The sequence below is a fragment of the Poecilia reticulata genome, chromosome 7 (assembly GCF_904066995.2).
Source record: "Poecilia reticulata chromosome 7, P_reticulata-male-v2, whole genome shotgun sequence".
Taxonomy (NCBI): domain Eukaryota; kingdom Metazoa; phylum Chordata; class Actinopteri; order Cyprinodontiformes; family Poeciliidae; genus Poecilia; species Poecilia reticulata.
In genome coordinates this window covers 17,204,536-17,229,309 of record NC_088836.1, presented here as the reverse complement: position 1 = coordinate 17,229,309, position 24,774 = coordinate 17,204,536, and the positions used below count along the sequence as shown (strand labels likewise).

The window sequence follows — 24,774 nt, the reverse complement described above, 5'->3', positions numbered from 1 at the left end:
ACTAGAGCACTCAGGTTTGCTGAGCTTTATCCCCTTGATCACTCTCTGAGGAGCTGGAGCCTCTCCGGGTCCATTATCTCTCCTGTGTGTTGACCGACTGAACCGCCGCTGCAGTTCGTCTTCAGAGCTCCATCTCTTCCTTCCTGTTTTTAAATATTCTAATTAATTTCTTTGGCGGGTTGCACTCGTGACCTACATTTATAGATTCCTCACTATATTTCTGAATAATTTATTGGCAGTGTCGGGAGAAATATTTCAGAAAAGGGCTTTTATTACTTTGTTATACATTTGGAATTTTTATTTTTTTTCCCCCCCGTTAGGTTTCCAGTCGTGGTTTCACCTCCGCCGCTGAATTAAGCGTCGCCGAAGTGTCTGGGATATATAGAGATCTATTCTGGCTCCTTTAAATTCACCCAACCCACCTCTGCTCTGCTGGTTACCATGGCAACACCTTTGACGGGGGTCCACAGTATATGAGGCAATTTGATTGTTGCTTGTAAAATACCGTATAATGTATGGGCCTTATTTTAATTCCGGTCTTGGCGTTATTGATCTGCCTTTAATGATGGTTAATTAAAGAAATCGTATAATTGATAGAATCTCATCTCTGTTTATCGCCCTCCTCAGATTCTCTGTGACTCTCTATTAATAAAATCAGCCTGAGAAATTAGTATCCCTCCCTTGCAGCCTGAAAGAAACGGGGAATGTTTACAATCGACTGCCCTTTTATCGAGAGGATTCCTGCTCGATGAAGATAAGGGATCAGTGTCAGTGATCGTGATACGATCATGAAGGGCATTATTTTGGTTGATGTTTATGAGGACAATGTAAAAAAAAAAAAAATCCTAAAGGGGCATCTTGGGGATTGTTTTTCTTTAGTTCTTCACTTGATTAAAAGTTCATTTGCGCTGTTCTGTTTTGTTCTAATTAAATGCAGTGTCCTAACGTTAGCTCATATGTCTTTTTTGAATATTTTTCCACCAGCTCAAATATCACACGTCAATGTGTTTGTGGTTGAATCAGAGTACTACATCAATTGGTCATAAGTCAGTCTGTCTAAACAACAAAAACTTTTAGAAAAACTTTGCATCTGAAGATACATTCGTGTATTTTTATATTCCACATAGTTTGAATCTCATTACCCAATTGTTTCCATCGTCTGGAGAGAAAGACTAAAGAGCACAGACTTTAGGGCACACTTGGGCTGAATCCTATTTAATAGGATTATCACTACCCGTATCCTTCCTAGCACCCTTGGGTGCTTAATTCAGGTCGGTGTTAAAATCCTCCACTGAGAAATAGACATTCATTCAATAAGCTGATAATTCATCAGCTATTACTTGTTCTTTGTACGTAAATATATAGGTTTACTAAATTTTCCCACCTGTGTAGCGTAAACAGATCACTGCAGCAGATGTAACCGTGTCTTATTTTTCAAACTTGTTAAGGAAAAAAAAAAATAAACTTCCAAATGTAAACTTAAAATGTGTTAAGGACTTTGATATTCTAACAAAAACTGCTTGTTCCAAGGGAGCATGCTAATATAACAATGCTCAATGCTCATTACGAAACTCGCTTGAAATAATTAAAAATTATAGTTTATTCTTTCTCCATGAAGGCAATACATTACAGTAATTTTCCTATTTATAATCTAGCAATATTAGGAAGTTTTCTTACCAAGGCATTTACAAAAATGCCCATGAGAAAAATCAAAACTTTTTAGCAGCTACAAAGTAATTTCACTTCTCCCCTGTCCGCCAGTCATAAAGACATTTGAAGGCCTGCCTTTTGGAAATGTAGACCAAGGGGATTAAACCTTAATCAGCGCAAAGGCAGCAAAGATAAGCAACGTGTTTATTTAAAATAGTTTGACATCACTACAGCCCTTATGTTGTGTAGCTTGGCTTGCACCAGCATATCTTGTCTGATCTTCTTTTTTTTTTCTCAACAAAGTGTAAAGACTGGGAGATGCACTATGGTATTTGTAGTTTAAAATATAGGTTAAGTTATATATATTTTTGATAGATTAAAAATATATGTTAATTTGTTTGGTTTGCGCCGGTTGAAGTGTCACCCAAGTGTAAAACAAACAAAGCAAGTACATTTTAAAAGTAGTCCAAAAATGAGACAATGTTGAATCAGCTTTCTGATGGAGTGCTCATTGCGCTGTGGGATGTCTTACACACTACCCTTCATTCAATGCAAAGGGATAGTGGGAGGAGCAGCACTAGAGATAACCCCCGGAAGTAGGAGCCAAAGAGTCCACCAATCCTCACCATTGTATTTTGCTTTTTATGATTCACAATTTTTCTCAACAAGCTAAAAATAATTGAATTTATAATGAACACAAACACTGAAATTCCCAGTTAGTCAGATTAATTCTGATGCATTAAAGCCATTGTAAAGTACACTCAAAGTTAATCTAATTTTAACACATTTGTCTGTTTATAGCTAGACGAATCACACGACCATTTTCAAGCTTATGATGAAGTTAATTAATGCAACATCGTACTTTAGTATCAGTAATAGCGTACCACTTGATACATATATTGGCAATAAATGAAAAAAGTAAAATAGATAAATTATTCACTGAGATACATGGGATTATAGTGTAATTTATGCAAAAAATATTTGCTGCAGGATTGTCAGCTGTACACAAAACACAAATGTGCACAATAAGGCAGAGTTACGTGCCGTAGATGCCGCAGGAGCTTCTTCAAGTTGTTTCCCATTATTATGTGAAATACTGTAACATCCAGGGGAAAACTAAAGGTAGGAATAGCCCTAGTGAATGGTATGCGTGTGTGTGTGTGTGTGTGTGTGTGCGTGCGTGCGTGCGCTGAACTCTTTCTTTTTCCATTTCTTTCAATATGGTATTACAATTCAATTCTCCTTATTTACACCTTCCATTTCCTATGTTAATGAATGCATTTATAAGTTTTTCATCCATAAATGAGACATAGCTAAAGGAAACCCGCATTTCTCTGCAAGAATAGGGAGTAAATCATGGAAGTAGACCTTTATCTGATGTCCTTGTTCTGCAGGAGGCTGTAATTTATTAGCTCTAGTTTCCTACGACTCCATGCAGCGTACCAAAGCCTGAGAGTCACAGTGCAAGAGCTCCCTCTACTGCTTTATCCCAGTAACAACTTAGTGGTATCCCTCTACGCTGTTTACACGGGGAGTGCAGGCGCTCCTCCTGAAATGGGGGAAAGAAAAAAAAAAAGACGCAATAAAAAGTCCAGAACTCTCACAAAAGTAGTTTATTGTGCCTCTTACTGTTTATATGGCTTTTCTTTGTATGACAAGAGTTGAAATAAACAGAGGATTGGCAACACGTTGGCCATGTTGACAAAACAAAACACATAAAACAACATAATCTCAATGTTCTGCCAGCATTACCATCACTAACATCTTGCAGAGAAAGGAAGAATGAGGTCGTCACACAAGAGCTTTTTGTTTGTGTTTGTGTGTGTGTGTGTGTGTGTGTGTGTGTGGCAGCACCATGCTGAGGACATTCACCCACTGACCAAAAGACATTTAAAAGCATTCACACAGAAACATACACACGAGAAGACCTGCCCATGTTCAGAAGACAAGTCTCATTGCTACTAGAAGAATGTTCATATTGCTTTAAACAGAGATCGAAAAAGAACCTCTGTACTGTACATCAGCCATGTTCTCCCAGCTCAACGTCCGTTACGTGACATTTTGGCAATTAAGTATTGATACATGAGAACACACATTCCTCTCCCTCAGTAACAGCTGAGGGTATACATTGGAAGACAAGATGAGATAATGGCTTTGAGATCAGAAGGCAGTTTGCTGCACAGATGCACAGGTGGTTATGAGAGTCAGACTGGCATCTATGCTGTTTTTTTTTAGACCTTCAAGGTGTGCACACGGAGGTGGCACAGGGGGTGGGGCTTACAATCCACACATAGTTAGAAATACACACACAAATATTGCCTGTTTCTAGCATGCCGTAAGAGCATCTAGTGTTTGGTCCTTTCTGAAAAGCCCTGAGTCTGATTAAAAATATCTTTCACAAAACTAAAAAAAAAACAAAAAGAAAAATCTTGCATTTGCCAAAATCCGTTATGCTGATGTCACTATGTGTGGATGTTTTAGTCTAAGCCGATGTGTGCATTAACCATGTTGATGTTCTCATCAGTTCTGACTAGAGGTGCCCCGATCACAGCTTTGTGGCTCATTCCCAATCTGTCTCCAATTGTTTTTTTTTGTTTTTTTTTGTAAAGCCGTTACTTGGTTTGCCAATTCTGATTTCTGCTTACAAACTTTTTCTTTCTTTTCAGCTATTTTTTTTAACCAGGTAAAACTCCATTAAGATCCAAATCTCATTTGCTAGAGAGGACTGGGGAGAAATATGCAACACAAGCTACAGAGCTTGGCCAAAGGTTTGGAAGCAATGTTAACTTTTTGCACACTATATATATATATATTCTGCAAAAAAAATAAACAGTACTATCATGTAGAGCAGTCCAAGTCCAGGCTTTGAGATCTACCATCCTTCAATTTTTACACGCCTCCCTTCTGCAACACACCTCAATCAAATGGCTCATAAGCTTTACTTTAGCTCTGCAGATGCATAGAAATGATCCATTCGTGTGATTCAGGTGTGTAGCATCAAGGATGCATCTGAAAGTTACAGAAAAGTCGAGTCAATGATCAGAATACATTTTTACCAGGATTATCACATATTTGAGGGTTCCTTCTTCAAAGCAACTTCTTCTGACTTAAATAAGAGCATGACATACTGTATATACAATATGTCAACTGTACGTTGTTTTTGAGGGGGGGGGGGGTTACCTTTGCACAAAAGTTGTGACTCTTGCAAGTTTTAACCCTAAAACCCTCTTTCTTTCTTTCTTTCTTTCTCTTTCTTTCTTTCTTTCTTTCTTTGTGCTCCAACATCAACATTCTTGCTTAAATGAATGAAAACAGAGTCGGATCATGCTATAAAAGAATTGAAAAAATATTTAGAAGTTGTTTGTTTTTTTAAGAAAGTATTCTCAATAGAAACATGCTTCCAAACTTTGGGCCTGAAAAATTAAAGTGTTGAAAATATTTTTTGCAGCCTTCCTGTGAAGCAGTTAACATTTAAATCTGTCATCTGTCAGAATTAGCATCTTATATTAGCAGTCTGCATCCTTGGTACAACTAATAATAGGCCTACCAACTGCAAAAAAATAAAACAGTCTTCATGTATGTTCCCTGGATAATACAGATTCCAATGTTTCAAGCATGCCCCATAACACACAAGAGGCTGAATTTTCAAAGGGAATAAATCAAAGCAATTTTGCTGTAATATGTTCCAACTTCCAGTCATCGATGGGACATCCAAAAGGTGGGTACAGATTGACATCCTGTCACAGCCGTCTACTTCTTGTACGCAGAGCATCTGATAACAAATCGAGGAATACTGCAAAAGTAAGAACTGATGAGAACACACCGAATCTAGCTCTCTGCCGTGGCCGTCTGGATAGTCAAAGCGACTCCTGACAGATTTTGTGCTTCCTCTGACTTCATTTTCACAAACAGCGCACTGATAACTAAAACCAGCAAGTTTGAAGTCTTCCTCTTGAAGTAACAACTTCCACACCGAAGAGAACTGTTGTCAGCGCAGCTTGACAGCACTTTCGTATGGTGCATTCACAGATCGGAAAAAAAAAAAAAAAGATTGGACTTTTGAGTTTCCAGCCAGTCAGTCAACCGATCAGGGAGAATCAATCTGAAAATCAGACGCTTTCAAGCCGCATCCCTAGTTCAGACACGCTAAAGGGGAATATTATGCTCAGAGATGGAGGCTATAATCTTAAAGGATAAGATGTGACCAAATAATTGACAAAAGTGCTACTTTAATGGTCAAGTGTAAGTCTTTGTCCCAGCACACTAAACCACGGAGGCACATCTCTTACTAGGAGAAATCTAAGGAAAGTGTGTGTACTTTAAGTGACTGAGGATGTGTTCTTAGTGCACATGAGAAGTAAGCACTTTAGTGTGAGTAACGCCCGATTGTAGCTGGAGTCCCTGCCTGTAGTCAAACTCATTCTCAACAGTTGACTTTCCCAAACTTTGGCACAAAGATATTTCCTGCACATATTATCTTTAATGGCAGCAAAAGAGAGAGAGAGAAAAAAAAAGTCAATTCCCTGATAACAGAAACCGATTGGGTCACTGCAAACACAATATTAGTTTTGCATGATTATCATTGAGATCTGCAGCAAGCTGAGGCGCTCCAAAAACAAAACAAACAAACAAAAAAAAGAAGATGAAGCTAATAAGCTTCTGCAGATTGGAAGGAAGACCCAGCTAGCTGTAATGATGCCTCTTTCCCTCTGAATGTCTTCCCAGGAAACTTAAAAAAAGAGAAAAATTTGCCAAAAGAATTCATATATAAAAACCAGAATAAACACATGAAAGAGAAAATATAACATTATATAGATATGTATGAACTTATTTAGTAATTCAAACTTAAACAATCAGAAACCAATGTTCAAAAAGCAACAGCCACAAACTAATAATAAAAATAAAAGGGTTAGCATACTCAATTTGGTATTGCCCTGTACTTTTGCTATAATGTGCTTGTTGTAATCCGTCAGAATTCAACTGCTCCGTTCTGGTATCTGGTTTGGCTGTCCCCCTGGTTTTAGATATCGAGAACAGTAGAGGGAAAGAAAGGAAATATTTAGCTTTTCAAAGAGGTTACGTTCCTTGTCACGTCAACTCCTCTTACGGCTAAGCCTGGAGTTCATATGGTCTGTTGCTGTCTCTTCTTGACTTTATGTTTCTACGGTTTCCATGTCACGAGTCATGGACCGTGTGGCCTGAGTTGGAAGCGTCTGAACACTTAAGGCTGTGCTGTGCTCCAATCAGGAGGACACAGTGATGTGCAGCAAGGAGAGCAGCGGGGAAAAGGAAAGGCCAGCATTTAAATTTTTTTTTTTTTATTCAGGAGGAAAAGCGAGTGAGGTTTTGTTGTATGTCTATGTGTGTGTGTGTGGATGTTTGCATGTGTTTGTATCAAGAGCCTATGTGTGTATGAAATGTTCTCTTTACTGCGCCCTCCCCACAAGGCCTTTCCTTGACCCATCTAAGTTATCCAAAACCCCCCAGGGCTCCCCATCGCTGTCCGAGCCCCGGTCTCGCTCCTCGTCTCCCAAGTCGTCGTCGTCGTCCTCGTCCTCCTCTTCTGGTGACGGCTCGCTGCAGTTTTCCGTTCCCCAGCTGTCGTCCTCATCCTCGGCCTCCTGCTTCACAACCAACGCCGGAGGCGGCGGCGGAGGCGGAGGAGGTGGTGGGGGCGGCGCGCTCTCGTTGCACTCCGTTTGGTCTTCAAACGCGTCGGGGTTCTCCAGCATCTCCCTGATAAGAGGAGGCATCGGGCCGGGGATCTCCATCTTCAGAGTGATGGCTCTTTCTGCACCTGGACACACAGAGATCACATGATAAATGATCACATGAAAATAATCCATGGCTGTAAGAATCTTTGACAAATAGTAGACTGAAAGGTATTTCTGTGCAAGCTTAGCACTGCAACCCACATCCTTCAGAGGCTCATGCTCAGTTAGATATGATAATGAAAACCTTGGAACGACCAGTTTGGATTTTTCTGTCCCAATTTAAAGTCTTTCTGGTTCTTAACAGAATCTCTTCGACAATTGTTTTGTACTTTTGCTTCATCCAACCTTCCATCAGCTTTGACTAACTTTCTTGTCCCTTCTAAGCAAAAGCATCCCCAAAGCAATTTATTGAAATGCAGGCCAGCCTTTTCACAAGTTTCCTCTCCGTTACGTTTTGAAAACCATTTTTACCATTATGCACTGAAAACCCCAATGAAATTCCCTGAAGCGTGTAGAACATGACAAGATAAAAAGTTTAAGGAGTATGAATATTTTAATTACAATTAATAAAATGCACTTAAACTATTTTCATAGTTTCATAGTTTGATAACATTTAAAGTGTGATTTTTTGGGAAGAAGTATTTGCTCAAACCAGTCTTGATTTTCTCTACCTTCATCTGACCAAATCTGTTAACAAGTCTAGGATTTGAACTAATGCAAAAGAAAAGTGATATTTGAGACAAATATTGCTTAGCTTTTAAATTTTATGGTTACTTTGCTCTTTGCTGACTTTCCTCTTTGCTGCATTTCTGAAGCTGAACTGTGCCAAAAAATATGAACTCGTTCTTAGCAAATGACTGAAAATACTAACCTTTAGTGCTGATCCCTCTGAGGTCAGTGATCTTCATCAACATGCGAGGGAACATGTGGGGTTTGTTGGGGCGACGGCGACGGGCGTAGATTTTAAGAGCCTCTAGAAGAGGCTCTTGTAGCTTATCTACTTTTTCTGGCTCCTCGAGATCCATGCGATCTGAAGAAAAAAAGGATTTTGAATGTATATTTAATAATTCTTTTTATATATGTTATATGTAAATTGTGAACACTTTTGAATATACCAAAAACACTTAAAAATAATAAAAACTTAAAAACTTAGACTGATTGACTGAGTGCTCCAGGGGAGCTGTGGCTACTATCCAGTAGCTTGCCACCATCACGTGTGAATGTGTGTGTGCATGTGGGTGTGTGAATGACTGACTGAAAAGCGCTTTGGGGTCCTATGAACTTAATAAAGAGCTGTACAACTATAAACCATTTGCCATTTGCCATATCTAACCCACTGACTGACTGGCTGACTGAAAATATATATTCTACATTTTATCCATGAATTTCTGCTTTTGTTAAAGCAATAAAATTCCAGTAGAGCCTATTCACAAAGATCCTTTCTCCTTACTGCTCACGGAATCATCTCGTGTGTATGTACGTTGCAGTACCTCCACAGATGAGGCAGATGGCGCTGAGGAGACCAGTCTCAGTGTCGTCCATCTCCAGGGGTAGAAGTTGGCCGGCAAAGGCAAACACCAGGTCTGTGAGTGGTCCGAACCCAGCGTTGTGCATCTGAGTTCGGTTCAAAGTCAGGCCGTCTGAGAAGGTCATAGTGTCCTGTTCAGGGGTGTAGCGTGTGCAGATTCTCAGCATCTACAAGGAAGAATAAAAGTGTGAAGAAAAACAAACAACAACACAGGAATGTGGTAAAATAGGGTGTAAGGTTATGACAGACATGCTTACTAGAGCTCAAAACATCTAACGAAAGAGATAAATTATGCTCACGGTAGTCATATTGGATTATGTTTTACCAGGGCAAACTTCCCTGCAGTACCACCTACGCCCACCAGATACCAGCATAATCTCAGCACAATCTCAGCACGGGACATCCAGGTCCTTATTTATTTTGTATTTTTTATAAAAACTGAGCGCTGACAAAACTAATATTGAGAAAAAGCGACTCCTCACCAAAATGTCGAGGCAGGCCGACTTCAGCAGAGTGATTTGGTCAGCGATAGTGAGGGTGGTGAAGCCTGGCAGGCGCTTGGCGAACTCCACGATCTTAATGATGCATTTGGTGGAGAGCTCACTGAACTTGTCCCAGAGACCCAGATCCAACTGAACGCGGTGGTCCGAGCTGGAGTTCTGAACGCACAGTGGCAAACACAGCTCAGTGTGTTTTATCATCCGGAAATATTCCACCCGATTTGCATAAAGAGCCAAAAGGTGCAACACATCTCCATTTGTCATCGATCAAATAAGAACCCAGATGAAATCCATTTACATAGCGCATCAATCATTCAGACACAATGCAAATAACCTAATGGGAACTGAATTAGACAAGCCATGAGTTTTTAGATATTGGAATGACTTACAGTGGTGTATTTTCCCAGCTGGCAAAGTGAAGGAAATGTTTCTTGGTGAGCTTTGCTGACTTTGTTGACCAGTTCTTCAAGCTCTCCACTTAGCTCATAGCTCTCTGGTAGCACCACCTCCTCCTTCACGTCCTTCTTCTTCTTGTTTCTGTCGTTGCGCACCGCTACATGGAGACAAATGGTGTAAATGAACGGCAGGTGCTAGCCGAGATTTGACAGTAATCTGGAAAATAAATAAAAAAATCCCTAAATGTTTGAGATACTCGAGATAAGTAACTGAATAATGGATCTTTAATGATTTGCATACTCACTAGCAGAAACAATAACTCAGCAGCAACAGAAGCTGCTCTTAAAGACACTGACACCAACACCCATCTCCTGCCCATCACCCAGTCACTTCCACGTCGATCAATCTGTCCACAAACCCACATAAGCCAGTCCGCTCTCTGCCTCCTCTCCCTCCTCCGCCTCCCATACTTTCCTTCCTCTCAGGATATCCAGTAATAGCAGAAGCACAATGTGATCCCGGTCTTAACACACATCCCACACAAACATTACACCCACGTACATGTCCCCCCCACCCCCGGGCTCTGCGAAAGGGCAAGGAACTGGCACTCGCAAACGTCGACAGTGTCAAACAAAAAGAGGGCACAAAAGTGGCGACTGTGACTCTGCTAACGGCGTGAATTCTGCCGGCGCTCTCTTTGTCAAGAGTTTTAAATCATATTTTATGCTGCGTTTGCCTTCATGTATGAAGTCAGTGTTTTGCGGTGACACAGGAAGTCAGATTCGTTTTGTGAAGCGATTAGTCATATGACTGGTGCAGTACCGTGCAGTCACCGTGATCGCAACCCTTTGAAGAACTCACCATCTGCTTTTGTGTTCTCTGCTGCACACTTTCCCCAAAGTCCTTGCCTGAACATTAGAGCAACCTAATGTGAATTGATGTGCTAACAACTTTGGCCAAGCGCACATTACTCCATGTTGGCAGTGAGTATCAAGTGTATTATAAAGAGTCGGTCCAAGCTTGTATGGAGCCTGAAGCAGAATCAGTTCTCTGGGGCCACTTCTAATTAAAGCCACTGGCCACCAGCTACCACAGCATGAGTAAATTTGCATCACTGGATTGCACATTAAATACAACTAGTTTCACGGTTGACTGATAAGGTGACACCGGATACCATTAAAGCACTGAAAATTAAAAAAACAACAACAGTGTGTTGAGATAATGCTTGTCTCTTACACTATAGGAAATACATGTCAAAACAGTCATTTTTGAGATCTACTCATTGGTCTTAAATTACATCCAGTGCTTAGACACAAGCAGCACAAATTAAGAAAAAGTACTTATCAAACCATGAAGATGTTTGTTTTATTATCTCAAACTGTGTATATCTTGCAAAAAATATATATCAATTGTGCTTGTAGGAGACTTTGAAAGTGTGGCTGAGGATATTTGAAGACAGGTTCTAATATAAAGTTACAAACAGTGAAAAACTTTCCCTCCTTTCTACAAATCCAGATTAGATAGCCTGGGGAGCTAAAGCTAACACTGGGTGTGAGGTGGGATAAGACCAAAGTGGATTTATAACGTGTTAAAATAGCTCCGATCTCAAAAATATCTCAGTGGCTTATGCAAATCCTCTTATATGAATGTGTAAACGGTTGCAGTGTTTGCTTTGGGTGGTTATTTACATTGAAGCTGATGATTATTTACACAGGAAATGGAGGTAGAAGGTGTTGTGCCACCAGTGTTCTTCCTGTTTGAAACACTGAGAATAGTGCAAGGAAATCATATTTAGGGAAAGTAAGTATCTAAAAAATAAGGAATCTGTAAAAAAAAAATCAATAAAATAGCATTCAGTTAAATAGCTGCTATGTTTTGGTATTTTATTCAGCTTTTACACCTATTCTCAGTATGTGTTTCACGCAGGTGGTGCGATGCCTCCAAAGCTCAGTGTCTTGTGCAAATAAACTTCAGTTTCTCTGTAGCAAACCACCCAATGCAAACATGACATTGGTGTGAAGGTTTACAAAATCTGTTAACATAAGCTAGATTTCAATTGTTTTAACACAATAAAGTCTGCTTTGTTCAAAAATCCTGAACTATCTGTTTGCACACCCTTGGACACCGTTTGTTCACTTGTGGATCAGCTCAGGCCAGGTTTTTACAACCGGCTCTTTTTGTCTCCTAAGCTGAATGAAACCCACCTTCCTTGGACATGCCGACCTCAAAGCACTTCTGCAGCCTGCAGTACTGGCAGCGGTTGCGTGTGACCTTGTTAATCTGGCAGTTCTTGTCTCGGTGACAGGTGTACACCATGTTCTTTTGGATACTGCGACGGAAGAAACCCTGAAGCATCAGGAAGCAAGAGACAAAAGAGTGCGAGGGCAAGAAAAAAAAAAAAAAAAAGAAAGAAAATGAGGGCTATAGTTATCAAAGAAAGGATATGACATTTAACTTGGTGCTCTTCCTCTCTAACTCAGGATAAAAATAGTAGCTATAAAGGTGTATGAGATGAGTTGAAGGGAGACTAAGTAGACTCCTGCAGGTCCTTCTCACCTTGCAGCCCTCGCAGGAACTGACCCCGTAGTGGTACCCTGAGGACTTGTCCTGGCACACAAAGCAGGGTTTGTAGACACGAGGTGGGGGAGGGGGAGATGGAGAACTGGGTACCATCTCCTCTGAGCTGGTGCTCTGGGTCTCCACCGCTGTGGGAGGAAAGAGAGGAAGACATGTAACCGGTCACTAATTGTTCATCTCTGAAATACAAATACCCCATGTGTGTGTGTGTTTGTGTGTGTGTGTCTGTGTGCGTGTCTGTCAGTTCATACACCGGATGTGAATGTTTGGGTGTGTCTCACTGCACACCAAGACTTAGATTTGACAGCTGACTGACACTCACTGCCCTTCAGTTTGATTCATTTACTGTCCCGTCCTTGCCGCTTAATTTAACGCAACACTTTTTTTAAATATTCACACCACATGGCAATGCTCCAGTCTAAGTATTGTCTTAGCTTCACTCTTTGTTGCAGGGGAGAAAGATAACTCATGAGATTTGAGTCCCTGACCACGAGTGGAAGTCAACTTTCGAGTCTTTATAACAGAAGATGTAAACTCCAGTACTCGGGTTCGGGGCCCTTCAACTTTTAAATGTACATCTGCTTCATAGATTGTTAGCGACCATCTAAGGTCCCAGCTAGACACAGCTAGACTACTCAAAATATTTTTGAACAGAAACCCTCCCCCCAATTCGGAAAAATCCTTTCTACAAATATCTAGGAATGACTAGCAGGTGGTGAAAACATCAACATTAGCTTCATTAAAATTCTAAATTAAAAAGATTATGAGGATTGCTGTAATAGTGACATAACCGTTAAAGCGGTTTTCTCTCAGCCAATAACTTTTTCAAGCTACATTAAAAAAAAACAAAAAAAAAACAGCAAAGCGACACAGCGAGGCAAAGGTGACACTACACCTAAAAAAAATTGCATCACTGTTGTGGTTTCAAGTACTAAAAGCCAGGAATAGAAAACAATGTATTGTTTTGTTTTGTTTTATCTCCAAATACCATAACCACATGTACACAAAACAGTTTTTAAAAATCTTCACTTTGGAAAGTTTTCTGGTAGATATTTAGTCGCCTAGAACTTAGTTTGCCCGTCGACAGGAGGTGCAAACGACAGCAGGCAATAGATTTCTGCCACTTATGACCTCCTCCCGCCCCCCTATGCTTTTAGTCTTTCAAGGCACATTTGGGTATATCATTGTTTCATCTGAACACAGTTGAATGAAGAGATAATGACTTCCTGACAGGCCCAGAGTAAACTATTTCTTTTCCTAGCAGTAAGCAGGCGAGGTATTGATTGACACGTCGTCTGATAGGTTTCTGAATTTGCCACTGAAGCCAAAAGTCAAAGCCTGCTTCTCTTCATTCCACACGCCAACAACAATTCATGAGGAGGAACAAAACGAGCACGTGACAACATCGCAGGCTTATACAACCTGGTATATGGCTTCACTTGGAACTTCTGACATCAGTTTCTGCTCAGTTCACACACATGCTACAGTGCATTACACTTCATTACATTTCAAAGCAAACCTCGCATAGGCTGTTTTTTTTTTTTTATATATATATATATTTTGAATGTGTGTGTGGTGTATATCTTCCATAGTTGCCCTTGTGAAACACAAGCCGCAAGCCGCTGCACACAGGATCAGATCTTCGTCACACATGTTGATCTGCATCAGCTTAAACCCACCAACCCTTCCCCGACACACACACACACACACACGGTCAAAAAACACTTTCACCCTTGGTCACCTTCGAGCTTCTACCCCCCAACTCTGAATCCCACTAACCCCTGACACATAAACCCTATTTTTCTCTTGTTTCCTGGCCCTAAATTCCTCAGTGCAGCCCTGCCAGGTTTTAACAGAGGCCTAAGCTCGTAAGGCGGCCTATAAAGGCGGTCCCATGGCTGGACTGGAGGCCCCAGCCCGGCTGGCAAGCACTTTATTGGGACTCGGTCACCTTGGGCAGCTATTCACACCACCAGCTGTGGCTCCCAGCCCGTAAAAAAAAGCCAATCATAAAATGAAAAACAGAGAGGCTCTAAAATTCTAACTTTTACTGCCCCCGCCTCCCCCTACCGTCACCTTCAATGGAAGGCACAGAGGGCTTGCCTAAACTTAACCTACAATTCCCTTCCTTCTTTGTCTCCTCCTCAAGGCTGAGGCAAAAACCACCAGCTTGGCTTTTTACAAGAAAAGGGAGACTTCAAAAGGAAGGGGGGAAAAAAGAAGTATAAAACAAAGAATTTGATTTTTTTTAAAAAAGAGGAAGAAGAAGGAAGAGGAGGTGAGGGGCGGGGGGGAGGGACGAGGCTTTGTGAGGGAGGGCAGGTCTCGTTCAAGACCAAGTTGACCATCACTACCACTTTTGCATCCGCTGCTGTGACTTCTGCTGCATGGCCTCATTAATGAGAATAACAGAAATATAGAGACATTCTTAGTTTATTGCCCAATGCTAAAACATCTGGTTTTCATGTGCATTTTTATTTGACTCTAAAGAATCCATTCAAATTCCAGCTTTGAAAGTCCTACCTTGCTGGAGGCAAATATGTTTTCTATTAGCTTTTAGGGCAATCCCGGAGCCAAATGTGCAAATCAATCTGCAACCTGAAGTTTACGCCCACTGAATGTTTCTACAGCAGTTCTCATATGTCCCTGGCCAGAATATAACAAAGCGGCGGGGTCAGCGGGAGAGCAGAAACCCTATGAACGTGCCATGAACTGCTGTTTATGCAATAATAACATCAGCAAATGAGGCTCCAGACCTAGCGCTGACAACCGTTAGAAAAAAAAAGAAGAAAAAAAAAAAAAGGCCAAACCATATGTGGCGTGAAGAAATGAACATTGACTGAGTCTGTCTAAATGGTAAAAGAGCCTGGGACGGAGAAAGTCAATCCCAGGGAAAACTCAAGGCAGGAGCGATGGAGGAAATATATCAGCTTCTGTCAACACTTTGAACCTGGTTCCTGCTGGAGAACATGACTCCGCGGCCCACCTCCCAGAATGAGCCTCATTCAGCCCACTCTACCCCAGGGCGCCATAGTTGAGAGGGCCCATTCAGGCCACTACTTGGAGCCGCTTTTCCTCAGTCTCTTCGGCTCAGCTCATCACTGTTTAGAAAACAAAGCCCCGTAAAACGAGAGGCCCTCCTTATCAGCGCGCAGAGGCCCGGGGTACTATTTGCATGACAATCTGTTGGCCAAAGCTGGAGAGCCGATGATGGACAAATGAGATGAGAGAAGTGGGATAGGTGGGTGGCTGCTGTTGTTAGGGGACATGAAGAGGATAAGAGGCAAGAAGAAGGGATGGGTTGGTTATCTGCAGCCACTGTTCACTTCCTGTTAGGGTAAGTATCCGTTTACTCTCTAATCCATCGATGCAATGCTCACTGTGCACGAGTGGCCCAGCTGCACTGATCAGACCTAATCCTCTAGTCCCCCTACCTAAGAAACACACACGCACAAACACACACCGAACCATCTGTCCCACCAACATTAAATGCTTCAGCCTGACTGGGATGTGGAGCACATCACTCTCCACAACCTCATTAGATGTAAAATGTGACTGCACATGACAGAAATAACTGTTTAGCTGAAGGTGACTTCAACTAGGTCAATTACATAAAATTCTAGGTCAAGTCAACTATGCCAGTCAGCCCGCATTCAGGATAAAAGAGATTCCAAAGGCGAGGAAAGAACAGGAAGAGGTCATGTATGAAAACTTGAAATGTTCTCGAGCACGAAAGCTGCCTGCTGTTCCTTCAGTTGGAAAAAAAAGGGGAGTGTCTGTAATGTATGGTGAGCAAAGGCATGACTGTGCAGCTCCTGTTTTGTGTTGCAACACAACTCTTTTTTTTTCTTAGCAAAGCAGCATATGACATTCTTGCAGTGTAACAAGTTTTCTTTCACAATAGTCCTGCAGATTATTTCATTTTATTTTTTTCTGTTTCACAAGTCTTGTCTCGGCATGTGACAGAGAATGTAAAGGCTTATTCTTAGACCATATAATACTAGCAGATCCATTTAGAGTCATTTAAAAGTGTTTATTATTAGAGCTAAGGCTGAAGCTTTCAGTGGGCTTTCCATTCAATCAATCAGTCATGCACTACTGTTTGTAGGTGTCAAGTAGATTTTTGCTATGAGGATCAGCTAAAAGGTTACAAACTGTTCATGTCTTACTGGCAGTAGTTAACTCTCTTGATCTCTTCATTCAGTAAGTCTAAATGAACCGCTAAACCAAAGCAGACTTCTCTTTAAAAATGCTCTTACAATTTATAGAAACAATAATTCATCTCTTCTAACCCTTAGACCAAATCCACATCGACATTGCGTGGTTTTGAGGCTTATATTAAAATGTTATGCGCTCATCAAAAACACTCCGCGATTGTTGCTTTGATTCTTTCATGAATGATTCAAATTAACACGATCGTGCTTTAAAATGGCACTATGTGCCTGGAAAATACATATTACTGCCCCTTGAATACAAAAGTAAGGCAGTTTAAAAACAAAAAAGGGGTTGAAGTGAATTTGATTTACTACAACTTTTATACTTGACAGTTCTTCTGAATGTAAAGATTTTTATGTTGCGTTTTAAGTGTGTGAATCACTCAGGAAGATAGTTGGTGCCTCCATGTCTATTTTCCATGTTAAACTTTAGCATCAACCACTTGGGCCAACCAATCGAGATACATGCAAAAAAAAAAAAAGGGAAGCGAGATATTAACCGAGGATAACATATTAACGGCTTGTAACAGTTAAAAACCTTACTTCAAAAATCAGGAAAACCTCCTCTAACTGATAAAACATCAACAAAAACAAAAATGTTCCTTTTAGTGATAACCACTAATGCAGTAATAAAACTTTTCTACCACAACTGTACAAAAAAATATTTACATTTCCATCTCTTTATTCAATTCATCAATACATTTCAAACTTTTTTAATAAAATCTAATAACACAAAAATCTCTCCCTTCTCTTTGTAACCAGAATATTCCTTAGAACCAAGCGCAACTGTAAGAAAGTCCCCATGTCTAGATTTATTAAAAGCCTGAAAGGCTCGCATGTTGCTCGGGGTGCTGGAAAGACAGTGGCAGCAGACGGACAGCAGATTGGGAAAGAATTGTGAACAGTGGGCCGTGAGAATCCCTGGCACATTAAGGTGGGGTCTTTGATGCTGCCCTTGGCTCTCCATTTCGTGACAGAGGCAGCAGCCCTGCAGGATACTGACTGAATGACCATGAGCGCACTAAAAGGTTTCCATGAAGAAGCAGGCTTTGTGAAAGAGGAAAAGAAAGTACCACACCCTAGTCAGCGGTGCCAGCGCACTTCAATCTCCTACTCTCTGCCCACATCTTCCTGCCATCATTCTGAGTTTCTCTCTCTGCAAGGCCCCACACCACACGCATGTTTCCTTCCTCTTTTTAATACCAGTCTTTCCGGAGGATCTTCGTCACTGCATTTGCTGTCACTTCTCTTTAATCTTTGCTGTTACGCATACCTTACTGCTCTCTTACAGGTCACAAACCCTGTTCAAGCTTTGAGATAGATCTATGAAACACTGGATTTCTTGAGTGACGCATTGGAGAAGAATTAAGAGTGGCAAACACCTTCTTTTAAAAAGGATGCAAGAGGATTTGCTAAGTAAGTTACTAAAGCTGTTCAGTTCACTGGGCCATAAATCACCCTTATATATATATATATATATATATATATATATATATATATTTATTTATTATTTTATTTTATTTTTTTACCACATGTAAATATCAATATATCTACAGAAGTTCTTCTCCCTCACGTTTTTATGCTGTTTAGATTAAAGTCAGCCATGGTTTCATTTTTTTTTTCTGTGAAATTTTGCTTCGGGGGGAAAACCTCCAGAAAACTACAACATTCTGCCATAACCGGTAAAAGTCATGCACAATAAAGAGATGTGAAAGTCCTTGACTAATGCATAAAAAACAATTTGGCATGTGGCTCTTAAACTGCGTAGCTACAAAGCTGGCTCACAAAGTGCTGCCAGAACACCTATGAAAACTTTCTGTTATCCACACAGAAACACCTTTACACGGCGGAGCACAGCAAAGGCAGCAGGTGGGACAGCCATGTCTCCTCGAGGCACATTTTAAGAAGTGAAATTACCCCTGCAGGCTGTTGGTCGCTTTCAAAACACCCTTTCTTCTTTACAGCACCTCATAAAGGACCTTTTGATATTTTCTTGATGGAGTCGGCCCAAGCCGACATTTGGCGGCCCGCACCCGCCCCTCTCCCCCACCAACAACCCGCCCCACCTCTTTTCCTGTACCACACTACCCTGTCAACTTAAGAAACACAAGTTGGCTTCAAACACACAAACTGCCGGTCCCCCCCGTAAAACCTCGGTGAGGAACGTTTCCTTCAAATGTCCCTGTACAAAACCCGAGGAAGGAGGCTTTAAAAGAGAAAGAAAATTCTAGGAAATACGATTTCAATCAAAGGGGTTTTTTTTTTTTTTTTGGTTGGTGGCCTTTTATGAGTGGCACATGCATTAAAAAAAAAAAAAAAGCAGACAGTCAAGTGCAGATCTGTGGAAAAAATCTGTCTCACATGGCCCTGCGGTGAGCTCCAACTGACTCGTCATCTGCCCACCAGAAGACAGGGAGGAACACGTCTCACCTCCTGTGACTGGAGAGTGAACCCGAACCTGGCAGCCCCGTACTGGCCTGGGCCATTGATCACGTCAGGAAGACAGAATAACTGGCGGCCAGGCAAGGAAGCGGACGGGGAGCGCAGGCATGCAGACGGTTGAGGTGAGGAGAGAAAAGGAGAGAGAGCAGTCATCGAGGGAAACCCTGTCTCTTTGATCCTTGGGGGTTTTTTTGTTTTGTTTTTTTCTCGTCCTCGCAGACTTCCTCCCACCATCTGCACCATGGCTCTCACCTGTCTGTCTCTGGCAAGGCCACTCGCACTCGTTCAATTGCTATTGCTTCCTCCCTGCAACAATAGAAACCTTCAAAAGTAGAAGTAGCCCAGCAGTGGCTGCAGCCCTCGCTCTGTCAGAGGAAGTGAGGGGAAAGGAGGATAATGTAAACAACAACAGTAGTATTCACTCCAGCACTCTTTTTTTTTTTTTTGTTTGGGAAGTGGTCAAAAGCGTGGAAAGACAAAGCCTGATATTAGACTGAGCATTCTAGCCCGCACGCAGCAGTGAACGAGTCCTTCCCACAACTGCAGATGCTGAGTGGAAATTATTTACTCCCTCCCTCCTTCATTCATAAATCTATAATAAACAATGCACACACAGACAGCAAAACTCATCATCTTAGTGATTTATGATCTGCATGTACCGTATTTTCCGCACTATAAGGCGCACCTAAAAACCTTCAATTTCCTCCAAAGCTGACAGTGCGCCTTATATGGACCAATATTGAGCCACAGCAGGTCTAGCAACTGCGGTAAGCAGCTGCCGATTTCATTTTTGCCCGTAGAAGAAGAAGTGCGCAGTGCATGCTGGGATAGTTGTCAGAACACTGGTTTGTTAATAAAGTCTGATAATCCATTTAAAGCCAAGTGGGGCGGAGGGGTGCGGGAAGAGAGACAGAGACTGCGGCGGCAGTGTGTCGGTTGGTCTGTGTTACCCAGAAACCAGTTGGGCACAATATCGCAACACCAACACCATGAGTGAAACAATGACTGGGGCAGACTACTATATAAAGTACTCGGGGACCTTTTCTTTACAAATGTGGATGTGTAATAGAGTATGGAACAAATTGGCAAACCAAACTGAAGCGTCTATTCTATGCGCCTTATAATGCGGTGCGCCTTATATATGAAAAAAGTTTTAAAATAGGCCATTCATTGAAGGTGCGCCTTATAGTGCGGAAAATACGGTACATTGTGATTAGTTTCTTTTTTCCTGGCAACAGAGGCAAGTCCCCTAAACTGGCACAAACACCCCAGACTCATATCAGATGTAGAAGTCGCTGAGAAACTTCTGCTTTGAGTGGCCCGGTGGAGCAATGATGCATATGAAAGTTTTTCACTCTTGCTTGGCAACCAACCGCCAACCAGTTGCCCAACCTTGCGCCGGGGCGGAGACTCGAAAAACTCTGACGAGAGCGTCTAGATTTAAGCCATTCTGTGATTCATTTCCTCCTCCAAGATGTCGCAACAGGAAGTTAAGTGGGTAATTGGCATGTGGAATAGAAAGAAAACTGTTGAACGTGTGCTCTTTTTGCTTGTGATTCACTGCTCTTAACATGCATGAATACGCCGCTGACAGAGACAATACAAGCAGTTCTGTTGAGACAAAAGAGGAATGTGCTTTCTTTCTGGTTTATTGTCTAGCTGTTTAATTCAGGTCTGATCGCAGGGCATTTACAGTAAACTCTCGATCAGCTGCAGGTCATGCTAAAGAGGAAATATATTATCGGCTCGTTTGAAACCACTGAGGAGCATGTGCTTTTTATTCCCCTGTGCCTGCTCATGAGAGTGTGTCATGTGTGTGAGCGATAATGCCCCTCTTGTCTCCGCTTCAGAGAAATAATTTTCCACAGCGGCTCAAATGAATCAATGAGTGCATTAACATTGGTTTTATTGCTTCGGAATAGTTGCCCTCATGCGGTAAAAGGAAGATAAATTAACACTTATATTCACAGGCATACAAAAAAGAAGCAAAACAGCCAAAACTGTGAAATTCTAACTTTTTTTGTAGTGCAAGCTGACTATCACAATTGTCTAATCTTATTTAAGCACAACAGTGTTTAAATTTAGTGTTCGATAATAGTTACATATTAACAACACATACTTTTTTTATTTTTTATTTGAATAATTCCTAGCAATACGTTATTGTAGCATTTAGCGGCAGATGTCGGTTTGACTAGTCGCAGTCTCCATCTAAGAAGATGTTTAATGGGGTTGTAGTTTGAATGAATATGTGGACATAGGAAAAGTTAGAATGTGTGGAAAGAGTCATGGTTGAGAAAGTTTCTGCGAAAGGGCAAACATTGAATCATGCTTTTTCTTAGCTTAGCAACAGTGCTTATGCTAAAGTCAAACATGCAAGCAAGCCAGCCAGCTTGCACGAGCTACGAGGCAGCTCTGGCCAGTGAACGGTGTATCTCAGCTGTGGTTGTCTGGGAATAGATTTACATGTCTCCTTGTTAGAGCAGTTTAAAAAGTCTGCAACCAGCCATGCAGCCAATCTATGAAGTAAGACAGGAAATAGTTCTTGAGTTATTGCCCTGTTGTGTAGATGCAGCTACCTAATACAGACACTGTTAGGCTGGGAGACAACATTTGGCCATATTAGCATTTAAATAGTTTATCTGGTGACAATCTGAATTTATGGTACATAACAGAAAAGGTGATCAAGAGAACAGAATCTGAAAGCGATGTGAGAATAAAATGACAGGCAAACTTGCAACTAAAAGCAAAAATCTCAATTTGCGTTTGAAAACATTTACAAGCTAGTTCACAGTTTGGCAGGAGTCTGGACTGGATTTGAGGCCTACGACAACATTAAAATTGTGAAATCAATCCTGAGAATGATGTTTGTAATGTTTTACAAAAATTTTTTTGTTGGTATAAATAGCCTTAACAGTTGGAATTCAATTAAGTTATTAAGTGTATTTTCAAATTTTAAATTTAACGAATGTGTTTCAATGGGATATAGAACTTGTTAATTTCTTCCCAAAAACCCCAGATTAAAAAATCTACTCAAATACAACACCTGCATATTCCACCTATTTTATTCATTAAACTATGTTTGTTTTATTTGGTTATGGAGATGCCTCGATATAAAATAAATTTAATAAAACAGAGAATTTTAACCACTAACCAGATAAACCACTAGATTCCCTACATGGTATCACATTTTCCTGTTTTCTAGTTCAACTTGATTATTAACAGTGATCATATCTCTTGAACACAAACAAAAAGTTGCACATGAGGGCATCCGTGAAATTCCCTGGTACCATTCATCTTATCCCAAACTAGCAGCTACAAGCGCACAATTACAGGCATGTCAGTTTGTGCACACCTGTTCCCCCTCACAGCCAAAGTATACAGACAAAGGCACGCTCGCGCCGAAACGAACACATAAATACACAAACAAATCACCTGATGCTGGCATATACAAATGAACTAATGCACCATTACCGCAAGGATGTTCATGGCAGTTGCTCATACACACACTGGCAGAATTTGACTAATGTTTGAGAAAAAACAACTCCAACGGGCCTCCTCTATCCCTCCCCATCACTCTCCACCTCTGAGCTCAGATAATAGCTGTCCAACACCAGTCGCTCACCACTCCCGGCCCTGTGCCGTCGGCTGCGTAAACACAACCCATTCACACATACACAGAGGCAGGACAGTCATGCTCTCCTGGGTTTCCAGTCCTGGCCTACATTTTCTCATAACACTGAACCCCTCAGCAACATTTGAGCCTGGCTGTCAGTCAATAGCATGTTGGCGACAGAACCGTTCTCCTCACATTTATCACGAGTGCTTAAATGTATGTGCTATAAACAAACCTCGCACATGCTCATGTATGCAACTCTCAGGTGTTTGTTCTAATACAGCCCACACGCATACACTGAAAGTTTGCCAATTGCCCACGCCTTTGTTCATAGGAAAAACGTGCTTGGCAGCCAGAGAGCTGTTCTCAGTAAACAGCTACAATGGCAGCAGCCAGACATTGGGTGTAGGAGTGGGCTGCCACAATAACTTGAACCAACAAAACATTGTGAAAGAACTCCCAAAAGTTCACATTTTTACTCCGAACTCAAACATTTGGCCTCCGCAAACCATCAGCTGAGCAGGAATTCTCATAATGTTACGGAATCAAGAAGTTAGTGAAACACACTCTTTCAGGGGGGCGGGGGGGAGAACTCACCACAAACTTCAGGAAAACACAAGCAACCAGTCCACGATTTATCATCCATACTGTGGTTGATTGGTTTTATTTACAGCGGTGCGACTGACACTGCGGAGAGGGTTATAAACTGCTTTTAGAGCAGAGGTGGATTCCAGCACGGACTTGAGGAATCCAGCCCTGGCACATTGTCTGTCTCTGCATTCGACATGCAGTCTGGGTGCCCACAGTCCCCCCTAACAGACATGTAAACACCACCATAGGTTAACGTATGGGATTTTGCAAACAGACACAATCCGTGCAAGAACTAATTCACACCGTCTTGTTTATGCATAAGCAAAGCCTCACGTGAAAATGAGATCAAGAAAAAAGAAAATAAAAAAAACTTTAGGCAACTGCAAGGATTGAGACTGTTTATTTATAGGCTGCTCTGCCCAGTAATGGGCTCGGCTATTACTGTGGGGTGAGACAGATCTGCGAATGGGAGGTGTGACAGTGCCACTCAAGTCAATCTGAAAAAAAGTCCTGAAGCTACGAAAATATTTTCCAGGCTGCAACAAACAATCCATCCATTCAACCATTATCTAAAGCCCTTTATCCCTACAGGGTATCAGGGAGGGGTGGGGGGAGGCTGGTGCCTACTTCCGGCTGACATTGGGCGAGAGGCAGGGAACACCCCGGACAGGTCATCAGTACATCGCAGGGCAACATAGACAGACACACTTACACCTAAGGACAATTAAGAGAGATAATTCAACCTAACAGTCTTGATTTTGTGCGGCAGGCAGCCAGAGTACCCAGAGAGTCGAAGCATGCAAAGGGAGAACATGCAGAAAGACCTCAGACAGGGATTTGAACGCAGGACCTTCTTGCTGTAAGCGTGCCTCACTCTGCACCCTATTGCAACAACATCATGAATATGCATATTGGTTGCCTTTGAGAAGTCTCAGAGACAAGGTAATAACCAAACCTTCCAAGAGAATATGCATAGAGATTGCTATTTTTAGCAAAGCTAACCAAGAAAATCATTAATAGGAGGTGCTGCACGAAATTTATAGCAATTTTACCTTCTCTCTCTCTCTCTCTCTCTGTGTGTCTCACACAGAGTGTAACATTGCCTCCACTCCTATAAATGATAAATGATCACACGCAGCTGAAAGGCCCACAAAATAGTTGATGTTCTTTCATCTTCTAATATGAAAGTTTTTGAAGGGCAGCCAGAATCAGCAGGCCAAGGCAGTTACAGAAAAATGAAGATCAAAGTCAACCACAAAACTGTGATCTGTGCATCTCTACTTATAATGTTACAGCTTGAGTACACTTTAAACATACAAAGCAAAACGACTTCTTCCTTAAAATCCCTTTTTAGTGTAACAAGCCTTATTACTTGTATGCATCCGTTACACATCAGAGACCTCCGACTAGCTAAATTAATCCCGTGTTTTCATCAAGTCTTCAAAGGATTAACAAGATTCATGTATATGTGCATCAATATAGTTGTAGTTCCTTGTAAGAATTGAAATATCACTTTGCATTTCCCACTTTTTCTTACACACACACACAC

At 41.4% G+C, this 24,774-nt stretch overlaps 1 protein-coding gene across 3 annotated transcripts in view; it reads right to left on the bottom strand.

Moving 5' to 3' along the window:
• Positions 1-3,248: 3,248 nt before the first annotated feature.
• rarga (retinoic acid receptor gamma a) overlaps positions 3,249-24,774 on the bottom strand; it is a 57,350-nt gene continuing 35,824 nt past the window's right edge. For all 3 annotated transcript variants that reach the window (XM_008413709.3, XM_008413708.3, XM_008413710.3), the window contains 7 exons: positions 12,345-12,493; positions 11,993-12,134; positions 9,782-9,945; positions 9,375-9,551; positions 8,855-9,059; positions 8,236-8,394; positions 3,249-7,447 (listed from right to left, as the gene is read on the bottom strand). In XM_008413709.3, the coding sequence (XP_008411931.1) occupies positions 7,077-7,447; positions 8,236-8,394; positions 8,855-9,059; positions 9,375-9,551; positions 9,782-9,945; positions 11,993-12,134; positions 12,345-12,493 (1,367 nt within the window). In that variant the 3' untranslated portion in view covers positions 3,249-7,076. The remainder of the gene's footprint in view (positions 7,448-8,235; positions 8,395-8,854; positions 9,060-9,374; positions 9,552-9,781; positions 9,946-11,992; positions 12,135-12,344; positions 12,494-24,774) is intronic.